This window comes from Brienomyrus brachyistius, chromosome 1, assembly GCF_023856365.1.
Source record: "Brienomyrus brachyistius isolate T26 chromosome 1, BBRACH_0.4, whole genome shotgun sequence".
NCBI lineage: Eukaryota > Metazoa > Chordata > Actinopteri > Osteoglossiformes > Mormyridae > Brienomyrus > Brienomyrus brachyistius.
In genome coordinates this window covers 35,580,535-35,594,610 of record NC_064533.1, presented here as the reverse complement: position 1 = coordinate 35,594,610, position 14,076 = coordinate 35,580,535, and the positions used below count along the sequence as shown (strand labels likewise).

Genomic DNA, 14,076 nt, shown 5'->3' with positions numbered 1-14,076 from the left:
TTGCCTGTTGGTACTTTTCTTGGTGATCCTTATCATACTAACAAAAATATGATTTTTTTTGTAATATTCTCGCCTGTTTAAATCATGCGTTCACAGTACAGATTAACAGACAGCATGATGATGCATGATAAACCGAGCAGGCTGTAGCCAACTATATAAACGTATATATACGCGCTTTCAAACATAGGTTTAACAGTTAATAAAACAGTACGGGATTTTTCAAATACTTTTTTCATTCCGATGGCCAGCGGTTAAAGTTGGACAGATGTGAATTTATGGGCCATTCGCTCTTTCCTTTACCATCCCATTAACTTAAGTGACACGACAAGGCAGGAGGAAATCTAAACCAATAAGGGTGATTACTTTAAAAGATCACACAATCTGTTCATATTTCCGTAATGAGCCTGACATTTCGCTGATTGATTAAACTACAGGGTGTAAATATTTTACAGGGTCGCGCTGCTTAAGTTATTGTTGCTGATTTATATTCCAACAAATGAAATACACACATTTATTTATTTAACTCCGAAATGAGGCTTTCTGGTAACCATTTTCAAGTGGAAGAGTACTGCAGGTTATATTGACAGCATAGGGTGACTTTAATATACAACAACGGTAATAGACATCTCCGTGTTTCTAAGATGCCCGCACACACACGTACAAACACACATGGATATAAGCTAATTACAGCAGCATTGCCTTAAAGAATCTTAAGTAATAAAGCGTTTTGTTGAATCAGCAGCCTGTAAAAAGTAACGTTTTATCACAAAATTTGCTGAATGTATAGAAATTCGTATGACGTACAGTTCTGTTAGAGTAGCCTAATATTAGCAACAATTGGGTTAGTACATGTAATATTACATGCAGTATTATTTGCATAGTTGATGCTGCTAGTTATGTATGATTTTTATCTCTATTTTTACTCTATTTTTCGGTTCTTTTATTGTCATTTGTGTAATGAAAGACAAAAATCTATCAAAGTCATCGAAATGGACGAGTATTCTTTCATCCGCATTGCAGAATACAGAAATCGACATAAAGCATCGTTATATATTCTGAATAACAGATAAATTACTGGAGCGTGACACAAAGGACATAAATGTTGTGTCATTTTTTTTTCTATCTTCTGTATTTATTTTTATTTATACTAAAAAAAAGTTCGAAGCATGTTGTTTTAGTAAAGTGGCGCATGATATACGTCATCCCAAAGCTCCACTTAAATATAAAATGAATGAATGAATGAATAATATCCTTTACATTAGCTTATTTGGTAGAAGCTTTTCTTCAAATCAAACTTGTCAGTGCAAATAATAAGTGCATTTAGCATCAGACAAACAGAATTAACTTAAGCATATATAATCAGTAAGCATAATAGGTCTTGTGCAGCGTTGCTGCATATGCGAGTGAAATGTTGCTCTATATAAAATGGAAATACAAAACACCAAGAGTGCCCTAACAAAAATATACTTTATCAATATAGAGTGTATTGTCCAAAAAACTCGCCAAGCAAATATACAAATACATGTAATAATATTATAATATAATCAACACAAGCTAGGAACACACATACAAGCTAACCAGTATCCGCGGGCACTCCATATTCACGCTTTTAAGGAACCGCGTATTTATGCTTTCTAATGTGAATCCACTTTAAATGTCAGTATGTTTAAATAATAATAATAATAATAATTATTATTATTATAATTATTATTATTATTGTCGTTGTTGTTGTTGTCGTCGTTGTTGTTATATATTATGCATCAATTCACCGATAATAGGTTGTTTTAACATAAACATGTAAATATAGCCTTCCTTATTGGTCTTGGGAGATTTTTATCGCGAAGGCAATAATCTGCAAAGGAAAACAGCCGTTTCTTTCTGTGAAATCGTGTAAGATCCTAAGACCCAGACTGTCTAATTTTCGTTGTATGTCCGTTTTATTCTGGTGAATAAAAATAGTACAGTGGGCGATATTGCAATACCGAATTTTATTATTTACACTTATTTACTGAGCTTGTTTACCTTATGTTAAAGAAATATGTTTTTTTATCATTTTAATATGTTTCTTAGTATCTTAATAAATTAGCGGAATAGTATCAAAATTAAAGGAACTGAAACGTAAATAAGGTCATAACATTGAATTGGTTGTTATTATTTAAGCTGTGAATATCAAACCTGATCAAACCACAATGCTATGCATATTGCAAGCTTTTGCTGCTGGAGGTAAACAGTTTACAGATTTTTTTATTTATTTATTTATTTTAATTTCACATACCAATATGGAAAAATGAAAGTGCATGCATTTGGCCTTTATCATATTTGTAATGCATTAATGAAGTAAGCTTCACAGATACCATTTGTAATGCTCATTACAATAATTGGTACTCCTGATACTATATTATATCAATTACGAATTACCTTAATTGTATCTAAATCCTACCATTTCCCCTGTCTCTCCGCGTCCTCCAGTTCACCTTCTCTTGCTTGGTGTAAATCTGCACTAACAGCTATGCCATTACCATATGCACCAGGATTTTTTCGACTCACAGGTGCTTGTACTGCTCTGCCCAATCTACCGCTGTCATCCTCACACCCCACAGTCTTTTTTTATCCTTTTGGGCTCAAGTTTGTTCTCAGAATCATCCAGTGTAAAGGACAGTCTGCAGGATTTCCTTCCAGAGACGTTTTGCCGAATACATCATTCAGTCATTTATTTAGCATGCATTAAGTGTTACATTTCACCCATTTATACAGCAGGATATATTTCACAGAAGACATTTATGTTAAGTACCTTGCTTAAGTATATGCACTGGGGCCTCTCCAGTGAAGTGAAGCTGCATCTAATTACAATATTGTTTCCTTAACACTGTAACCACTGTGCATTGTACCTGCTGTTTATGCCGGGATTCCATCCCGTTGTAACAATGTTACTTTCAAGATATTGTTTTGTTTGTTTATCATCCTTTGTAACAAAGCATCCAATCAAGCAGCGCAAACATCTGAAAGGTCATAGGACAGTTTCTCTTTTAAATTTAGACCACCAGTGTATCTAGCATTAATTCTCATGCCGGAAGTAGCATCTTGTCAGGGTGTCGTCCCAGCTGCCAACGAGAAGGCAGACCTTGCAGTGCCTTAACGAGGCAGCACAACTTCAAATGTGCCAGTTAAAAATACATTTAATCACTATATAAACATGTTCTTGCCCGCCCCAAGGAGGAGTTATGTTGTGTCTCTACTGTTCTCATATTTAATCACTGCCCTTACACTGCCTCCCAGTAAAGTTCCCCATTTGGTCTCACTGATCATTTGGTTTTTCGCAAATTAAATGGGCCGGGTGACATCAGCATCAGGGGCTCATTATTTTACTCCCATTCATTAACTTAATTATTTCACTATCAGTAAACCTGCCTGAGTAATTCATATTTGAGAGCCTAGGCGATAAATAGTGGGCTGCTGTGAGTTTATCATGCTCCATGGATTTGCTTGTCTTCTTTTTAATCAGCACTATTGTCGGGGCGGGTTTAAAAAGAAGAGAAAAATAAGCTGTGAAGAATGGGGAAATGCATGGGGACACTTCCAGTGTTTCTGTCCCATGCGATTCATTATCTGATCACTTTGTTCTCGCATCTTGATTCAGCACGAGCAGACGTCTCGGAAAAACGAGGGCTGTCACATAAACCAAAACTCCTCTTAGCGTGCGCTGAACTTCCTCCATTCTTGGAATTTGACGCTGAGTCTATGCCTACAAAATGTCTTATATTGGACAGGTCAATTTACTGAAAGATCTCTGCCAGTAAATTAGTTTGTCATCTCTTTTGCGGGCAGCGCTTTGTCTGGGATTTACTGCTGCTCTCTTCTAGGTCCTCCTAACTACAGACAACTCTCTGTTCCCCAAATGTTAGTAGAAATTTTTTTAAACTTTTTTTAAGTATACATAACCAGAACACAAACCTTGATGTAGCAGGAAACGGTATTCATGTTACATTTAGCAGAATCTGATGGAGACATCATTTTTCTTATAAAGTAAGATGTAAATTGGTTTGTTAGTGTATGTTACCACCTTTGGTAAGAGGGATGACAATGGTTCTGAAGATTATCCATCAGTCCATAAATCTATCCATCCATCCATCCATTTTCCAGCTAGTTATCCAGTACAGGGTTGTGGGGAGTTCTCTTGTCAGGAGCCTGGACCAACACATTGGACATGCCAAGGGACAGTCATACTCTAATTCAGAGCAGGCAATTCAGCTAAATACTTGTTTTTATGCTTTGTAACAGCATGATCACCGGGGTGTCAATAACACCGCATGGCAACTCCTTCTATTTCTATAATTCACAGCTGATACGCAGCTGCAGCTGCATGGTGGCCCCAATAACTCACAGCTCGTACCCTGTAAAATACCAGGTGAATGATGAAACTCCCAATCGTGACACCATCCCATCCATCCATACATACATTTTCTGTCCCTGCAAATCCTAGCCATGGTCACAGGGGGGTCGAGAGCCTACAGGTGCAAATCATCAAATAACCCAGACTTTGCAGGGCCCACACACCATTCACTCCGATGGATAATTTGGAAATTCCAATTCACCTCAGCATGTTTTTGGATTGGGGGGGGGGGGGGGATCTGGAGCACCTGAAGGAAACCCGACGAAAACAGGGGGAGAGCCTGCACATGGACCCATAGCAGAGACGTAAACCTTGCTCCCAGACTACACTAGCACACTATAAATTGGAACAAGCTACTTTACGATCAGTTCTGTTCAATACTTTGACAGCAGGCCTTGAAAAATAGCTACTTTGATCAGTAAAGTGATGAGAGAGCTGGTGATGGAATGACATGCAGAGTTAATCCCACCCAATAACAGCACCAGTGCGCAAGGTGTGGAATCCATTGTCTAATGTGGGGCCTATCAGGTCTTCACTCACTTAAGTTATCAATTATTGATGTCGATAATTCTGTCTTTCTCATTGATCTCATTCAGTTGTGATTGAACAAAGACATGGGGAATTGATTTTATAATTTGCCAAACATCTTCAAATAATCAAGAAAATAAACAGGCAAACGAACAGTGTTTGTGCTGTGTAGATATTACTGCAATTATAATGTAAACAGTGATTTTTGAATAGGATTAATATTTAAAAACTCTTATAAGATCTAATTATCTTTTCAGTCCTCCCCTGAGAGATCTTAAGAATATTTTTGAACTGATTGATTACATCCCAAAATCGGCCCGTAAGTATGAGGGAAGCTGTAAATTCAGGTTTACTGATGGTCTGAGATATGATTCCACTCAAGCATAGGTTTACAGCCAAGGGGCTGATCAATACAGTGACCAGCCAGTGAGATCACAGCATCAGTTCCTCTGAGCACACTCAAAAAACACCCAAGTATGAGTAAATTCTTTATTCATTTTTAAAACTATTTTTTAAACATCAACAGACTCATTACAGATAAATACATGTAGCTTTTTTCTCTCATCGTAAATAAATTAGATACAATTTAAAATGTTTAAATAACATTCATAGCAACAGTAACAAGAACGAGAATAAGTGGAAAAGAAAGTGTAACCACAGTCAATGACACCATTTCTTGGCTTCTCCGGAGTTCCACTCAGGTGGTGGTGAACCAGGCAAACCAGTCAAGGGGACTTAAGGTCTCAAATGATTCAAGGAAAACAGTACTGACTCATGTCTCCTCCGCCAGATGAGCGGCCAGAGGCAAAGTGCTGGACTCTGAAAACTTACCTCCCCCATCCATCACACATAAGCACCAGAGTTTAAAATCACATAGAATCTGGTAAATACAAGCCAGGGACCAGAATATGTCACACAGTGCGCATATATATATATATATATATATATATATATATATATATATATATATATATATATATATATATATACACACACTGCAAAATAATGATATTATATATACATACATATAAGCATGCCATGGAGAAATGTACGCAATGTAAACAAAGCACATTGACAGTTCCTTTGAGGGTTATGGTCTAATCGAAAAAGATCAGATTCACAAAATTTATTACACAGGTAGAAGCAAAGAAGTCTCTTCATCAAATATAATTTCCACTTTGCTAAGTTATTGCAGTGCAAGTGCGTGTATATGTTTATACATATTTGCATATCTGTATTGTTTCACTGCCCACCACGCTACTACTAATTGGATTCACACTCTGAACTTTCCATACGATCAGCATTCTTAGGGCGGCCCAGCAGCCCAATGGTCTTCGGTTCCCATTAGTTTTTTCAAGTACCTTTCCTGTCCTTAGCCTTTTACGGGTGGATGTCTTAAATTATTGAACGCTAACTGCTATTGTTGCCCTATCTACTTTACAATGTGGTTATTAGACCTTAGTTCAAGTAGTAAGAAGGCTGTCACATAAAAGACATTGAAGGGAACTGACCTACATAACTAGGACATTAGGTGGCGCTCTGTACCCCCATTCAGATGTGTGATGCATGTCTTCGGTGTGACTAATGTGCAGAAATTATGCTAATGGCTTCCATGAAATATGCGTTATGTGTATATTTGGTTCAGATCAGTGTCTCATCAATGGTCAGCATTTGGCTCAGGGTTCCCGCAGCTTGTATCACACAGCAATCTCAGTCCGTATCTTAAGACGTCCTCACCTTAAACCAAGATCATGGTGGAGACATTGACATATCCACACTTATTAACGTGTTTGGCTTATATTGAAATTATACATTTAAAATTACAGCAAGATGACAATTTGGTAGATACAGGATAAAAAGAAGGTCTGCAGATGACAGTTTTTTTGCACCTTACTTTCCAAAATTATTACTTATCATTTTAATGTGAAGTTTAAGTTTTGCCCGGATGCTACATTCAGTGATGTTCTGCATGTTGTCACTTGTGATTAATGATTGCGGGAATTATTTAATCGATGATGAAACAGTCCAACTGAACTGTAGTCAAACACGTAGGTCTTTCAAATGGGCCATAATCTAATAAGTTCTTCACTGTCTGGTTCCCAAGGGCAGGGTTGATAGGGGTGTTAAGTCTTTGCTACTGATTACCCCCCCCCCCCCACCCACATCAAAACCTGACAAGTGAACAACCAGCAAGTCCCAACCAACAAACAAAGCTGAACGCTGGCTGCTAGGTTCATTAAAAAGGAAGAGCTCCTCTATACTACACAGGACGGCTCAAAGTGCTGCGCGAATCTGCCTGTCCACCCCGCTCTCCTCCAGTTCCTCCTCAGAGTAGGCGCTGTGGGGGCTATATCCCAGCTCCGCCGTGTCCCGCAGGAAGTCAGAGGGGTGCTGCAGGCCCACGCCACCTGCCATGCCCACAGCGAACTCCCGCTGTGCTTCCTCTTCCTCCTCGTCCTCGTCCTCCTCTTCCTCATCCAGGTCTCCTTTGTGCTGCAGGCCGGCCCCAGGCCTCCGGCCTTCGCCCAGCTTCTCGCCCGGCTTGCTGCCCTTCAACCGCTCGCCATCCCCCTGGGCTGCCTGCTCCTTGGCCTTGCGACTTCGCTTCCATTTCATTCGCCGGTTCTGGAACCAGATCTTCACCTGCGGGCCAGTGACACACAGAATGGTCAGAATGTGTATAGGCATTGCAATATTTATATTTCCTAGTAATCATATTTTCTTTAAAAACCGCGTCGTGCTCTTTCACACATATTTATTTCGCAAAGGTTTGGTGCTCATTAATCGCCACAAAATTTACCCATAAGCCCCAGACTGATAGCGCCTTTGATACCCCTGCTCTGCTATCTACCCGTTTATCTACGTCAGATTCTTGGTCTCACCTGCGTCTCCGTCAGCATCAAAGCGGTGGCCACCTCGAAACGCTTTGGCCGAGATAAATATTTGTTGAGTTTGAACTGGTTTTCCAATTCCAGCAGCTGTTGGCTTGTGAATGCAGTACGTGGACGTCGGCATTTCCCCATCAGACCCGACTGCGGAGCGGCTGTTTTTAAAAAAGAAAAAGAATAGGTTTACAGATCATGACAAAAAGTAGTAGCACAATTACAGAACCTGACAGGGGATTGTGAGTTGAAGTTAGAGCACAAACAACCTAAGTGGAAGCACGGGGCATCAAAATGTAACACCTTCAACCCAAAGATAAGGACAAACAGTTTTGTATTTCATGGTCAATTATGATTTATTCCAGTTTATTGTCGTCGAGAGGACATGAAGATAGCAGCAAGGCTATAAAACGTACGACGGCGCCATTAAGTTAATGAAAATTCGATGAATGCCTTAGAAACTTTATTGATGAACTACAGAACGTTTAAAGTGTTTGTTTATAGGTTCCCCTAACACAAAAGCTGTTTTAACTGAGTCAGTCTTCATAGCAATAGAACAATAGAGAAAAGATATAATTACAATTACTTGTTTAATCGCTTCTTATAGCGAATAAAAGCGCGGGTAGACAAGCACATTGCTTCGAAATCGTTTTTTCCCCCACCCTGTTTAAAGGCCGTGTTTGCTATTGTTTTGAACAAATAAATCATATTTTGATACCGTGTCATCATTAAACGCCCAAGGATGAATTATGTATCTACGTGAATAATGAAAAGAGATTCTTGGAAATAATGATGGTTTCTTGGTTGTTATAGGCAGGTAAATTTATCATTTATTATGTATGATAAATAAATGTATTATTTAAGTGTGAAGACCAAATATTAAATGTCATTAGGGCGGTAATATTTAGTGCTCACGCTAAATAAAAACTTTACATACCGCTAAGTACGCATACTTAGGAAAGGGGAATTTGAAAGTGGTAATAGTGGCGGAGTAGCATTAAAAGTATTTGCGTGATTTCTTTTTTTTTTGCTCTAAGTTCAGGACTGGATGTGTGAATTTGCAGTCCCTGAATCCCATTTCCTGTATTGCCTACTGTCTCCAAAACAGAACTGTAAGCCGAAATATTTCAATTGTTTTCTTCATGCCCTTTCTTATCGCTGACTTCACAGAACCTCAATTTAATAAATAATCCAACGACGCCGTAAACAGTGTGCCTGCCTGGTGAAAAATTAACCCTAATAAGTGTATTTCAGCGCGCGAGTAGCCTACTGAGTTACAGAAAATGTGTCTATGCCTTCTCTCCACTGTTAATGTTGCCTTCCAATCTTTTCTAGCAGTGTAACCTACTTTATCTACTTTTTAAGGTTTTATACACAGAGCTCTGTGTTTTGTTATAATGTTATGAAATACTTCTACATTAACTACGATTGGTCGGTTGAATGCGTGTCACCACCGGATAGACAATCTGAAGCAATAAGTACCTTTATGCGATCAGTTTGTTCTAATGGGAGATCATAAAATATTTTAATACTCCTTGCACTAACTCTTTTAAGTAACTTTTATGAAAATCACATTAATCAAAGAGAATCACGTATACTCTTACTTTTCCATACAGTGTCAAATTGCACAATGATGACTCCAAAATAAAAAACTGTTAGTTTTTAAAATAAAACTAATATTCATGATTTTGTCTAAATAGTTGTTCTAAAAGCTTCACTGTGCCTGAACACTTAATTTGAACACTCAAATGAAGTAATTCTTATTAAACGAATTAACAGAAATAAATCAACAAGAATTTTTTTTTAAAAAAACTTTGCTGTCATTGTTTTGCATTCTGTAAAGCAATTTACGCCGCAAGTATTAATTTAAAGACCCAACTTTTGTTAAATTATGCATAACCATAATGTTCCTTCAGCTGTATAAAAAAAAGGATTATTGCTCTTTTCATCTCATATATTTTCAATCCTAATACGGTCCTACATGAAACATATTCTTAAAATACGTCTTACATATTGCAGCCTACGGACAAAAAAAGTTAAAGTGTTTAATAATTCAAGGTCTTATCTTTCAGTTATTAGGTAGCCGGTATATTAGATAGAATTGTGAAATACTATGAACAATACGTCCGCGACGTGTTTCACTTACAGCTGTAGTCCGGAAGGCGTGGTACCATAATCCCGGCCCGAATCCAGTGCTCCAAAGGGAAGGAGCCAGCCATGGCCGCCGCTTTGAGATGCTCCGGGTATGGCTGAGTCAGCTGCGTGAAGCCAGAATAGGTGAAGGCAGGGTGCTGACCTCCCAAAGCAGAGATGGGGTACATGGGCGCTGGATACATTCCAGGAATTGCTCCCTGGGGAAGTGAGGCAAGTCCTGGGTGAGGGACGTTCAACAAACCCGGTTTGGGTATAATTCCGGTTTGAAGCTGGAGGGCTCCGGGGGTTCCGCGGGGAGAAGGAGTCTCCGTGCGCCGGCAGGATATTGGGCTGCCCGTGGGACTGTCACTGCTTAATCCTGGTGAGAGCTCCCGGTTGCCTCGATTAGGTTCGTCAGCCAGTAAGGCATCGATTCGGAAGTTTTTGGATTTCTCCATGACAGTTGCTTTCAGGACCCTGGAAATATTTCGACCGACACAATTTTCGCGCTGTTAACTTCCCTGTCCTTACAACCCGTCGTGACACCTGCAGTATACGCGGATATTTCGCGTAGGCTATTCTAACTTTTGGTAGGACATTCTCCGAAATACAGCGACCCTAAAAAACGAAGCAGTAGAATATAACGTGATATCACTTCCCCTTAAGCGCGCTGTAGTGCATAATACACAGATCCTGGCACTATCGGCTCTGCGATAACCTCAGTTCCTTTGCACTGACGTGATGTTACTTTCAGTCCGGCGCAGCAAGAATACCGGTTCGCGGTTATTATTCTGGAATCTATAAAGGCTAAGACTTGTCATTTACAATTATACAGACATTCAGGTTACCAAGCACTAAAACAGATTTTTGTTGGCCTTTGCTAATTTTTGCTTGTTCTTTATTAACCCTGCACGTTCCTCTTTCTTCTTCGGGTGTCTCGCATGTTTTGTCTTCTGTTTCTGTTCTTCAGTTTTATGGTATCTTTACTTAGTACTCCAGCCCCAATTCTTCTGTCTGGCCCACCCGCAGCCCTCCCATTTGCTGCTTTCTGATTGGCTCAGAGTGCAGCCAGGAGAGGTCAGCCGCAAATGTAGCTCTCTAATTAACTAATTACACTCTCGTTTACCACCTCTTCGAGCACACTCCGAGCCTTTGCTGTGCCCCCAGGCTTAAACGGGTCCAACTAGTTCAGCTACAGAAAAACAATATTCAAAATACATGTCCCGAAAGTATGACCTTTATAATGCAGGCCTAGTAGATATAGTAATACCTTGTGGTTAATTGACATTGGACGATGACGAGAGAGATGCTGCGAGCAAAGTCAACAAATGAATAATGTCCTCCTCAAATATCTATAAACGAATATACCTACATTAAAATGATGCTACTTTATTATGCCGTCTTTTGTCTTCATGAATTCATGCCTACTTAGTGCATTTCCTCTTTATCCCTGATTACTCTACAGGCTACAAAGTCCGTTATCTTCTCATATGTTCTCCATTAAATTTCATTTTATAACAAAAATCGTTTCATCACAGAAATAATAATCAGCCTTAACGAGCATATTTTACTTTTCATTATAGTATATTTGAAATAGGCCTACTTTTTATATAAATGTTATTCAATGCTCATGCAACATTTACAGTTTTACTTGTAAAATAAGTAATTATATAGGCGATTTAACGATTCTCTAGTGTAGATCATTTCATTAATTTGACTGAACAAAAATTAACTGAATCTGGAACAATTTCAGCCTCCGCTAACTCCCTCGTTATTAGCGGCATGAATATGAGAAGGTTATACTAATATTAAGATTTATATTTTAATTAGTGCAATTTTAACGACTTGCTGATGTTAAAAATCCGGACTAAAATGCCCAAGTAATTAAATTTTACGAGGTAGAATTATACATAAACCGTAAAAGAGTGCATTAGTAAGAGATGTGATTTAGCATCATTTAGCCCGTACCGGTGTCTTCATGGGTACGGCTCTCTTCTTCGCTTTTTATTGCGTCTACAACTAACCAGTGGGTCTATCAAACGCTAGAAACGCGCACTTAGCAAAAACCTTCGCGCACTTGCATCCCAAAGTACCGTTATGCTCACAGACAATGGCTACGGCTTTTTCGGTATTTTCGAATTAAATTAAAGCTGAAAACATTTCTTTAAATGTGATCTTCATCATGCACGCTCAGGACAAGTGTTATTTGATATGTAACGCACATTTATTATATAGAGCTACCAATACATTCCTGGTCAGTTTGTTTTAAAATCAAACGAAAGTTGCTCGTTAATATCAAATATAATATGACACACAGGCAGGTAATATGTGTGTACGTGTATACAATGTATATGTGTGTGATGGAATTTTCAGAGAATTTCGCGTCTTATGCGTATTGCAGTTAATCCATAAATTACGTCACGGTGTTATTAAGTGGAAGGGGAAACTGTTAAACTCAAGATAAAAGGAATTTTTACATTTTCGATGACTGCATACATTTTTAAATAAAACATGTTTTCATAGCCTGAATGTAGTGATGTGGCTAGAATACAACAGTTGTAGCATAAGTTAAAATATCTATATGCAGTATAAGAATGTGTCTTTCTGAAACTTTGTCGAAAAGCGCTCTTATGAGTATAAGATAATGTCGTTCAGTTTCGTCTTGGAACTGAACAGGAAAATGTATTGGCTTCTCATTAAACTTTATGCGGATTACTGAAGAGTATAAAGCACCGAATTGTTTAGATTAACCCTCCGGGGTCTAAGGGTAGGGAACACACTTTCACTGACTGGGGCATGGTCTAATTGTATTTAAAAATGGTGGATGAATATATGTTGTGATGATGAAGAAAGGATTGCATGATTACTCGGGATTAACTACAAGAGGGATGACGGTCCTTTGGGAAAAGCGGGAGAACTTTCACTAAGTTGAAAAATTATCAAACACATGGGCGTAGCCCATTAAATCTGCAGGGGACGTGTCCCCTTCCCATTTCATAATTATTCGTTTGGACCCCCCACCCCCACATTTAACATAAAATATTAGTTTTATGCCAGTGTATCCCCCCCCCCACATTCAAAATGCTTCTGACGCCCCTGATCAGACAGATAACAGGAATTATTTCGCTCAGACTCGTGTGTCTTTTTAGTTATTTAGAATTTTCTATCGGATCGAATATGGTTATACAAAAATAATTTTCAAAATTCAAATTTTTAATTTTAAACGTAGGCCAATGTATATTTCTTTGACGTCCCCGTTCTTTGACGAGCTCGGGAAAATTGATATAACTTATAAAATAGGGGAAAAGTGTTCCATTTCACACCATTTATTTGCATTAATACAAGTCATTTTAACAATTTGAATCTTTAAAATTTTATTTGAAAAAAACAGTTTTATATTTCAAAATTTAATGCAAGACAACGGTGTGTTATAATTTATTAGATATTTTTAACACGTTATATAATTATAGTAGAATGACAATAATAGACCGTAGGAACACTAAGAAAAGTCAAATAAACACCATTCCAACCTCAATCGTTCATTTTTTAAAATCTGGGTGAAACATTGTAGCAGCTGGCTGAGTATTCGCTATTAGAAGTGATATTGGGAAATAAAAATTGGTCAGTAAAATTCTGGAATTTGAGGGTCACTATTAATAAATAATTCATATATTAACCGCCCACGAAATAGGCTTAGACATAGAACGAGAACGGCTTAGTTAGCCTACATGTATTCGTTTGCAGCACTGTATGCATAGACTATACGGATGCGACTTTGACTCCGGCAACCGTTGATCATGAAAAGTAAAGGGAATCTGGGTACATTGGACATACTAGACAATTTTAGTCAAACGAGAAGAATTAATATAACGAAGTACAAGCGACTTGAAACTGAAAAGCAATAAGAAAATATAAATGTACAACTATAATTTCACACCTCCTCTGTGCGCGAAGGAAACGTTAATAAATTGGGCATATCCGGATCGTTGAAATGTTGCTGAAACGAAATAGGGAAACAAATAAATCACTTTATTGCGAGTGGCCTAGCGCTGATTTAACTCCCGGAAACCTGATTGTAGTTGTTGCGCCTGACCCGAGATGATTGGAACAGTGACTCCGCACACGCCCCCCTCTGCCTCATTC

At 38.4% G+C, this 14,076-nt stretch overlaps 1 protein-coding gene across 1 annotated transcript; it reads right to left on the bottom strand.

Moving 5' to 3' along the window:
• Positions 1-7,192: 7,192 nt before the first annotated feature.
• LOC125731858 (motor neuron and pancreas homeobox protein 1-like) lies at positions 7,193-10,867 on the bottom strand. The gene is made up of 3 exons (XM_049005912.1): positions 9,947-10,867; positions 7,801-7,961; positions 7,193-7,561 (listed from the first exon to the last, which is right to left on the bottom strand). Exons 1-3 carry the CDS (start codon positions 10,389-10,391, stop codon positions 7,193-7,195), a joined length of 975 nt encoding a protein of 324 aa, XP_048861869.1. The 5' UTR covers positions 10,392-10,867.
• Between the last annotated feature and the right edge of the window lie 3,209 nt (positions 10,868-14,076).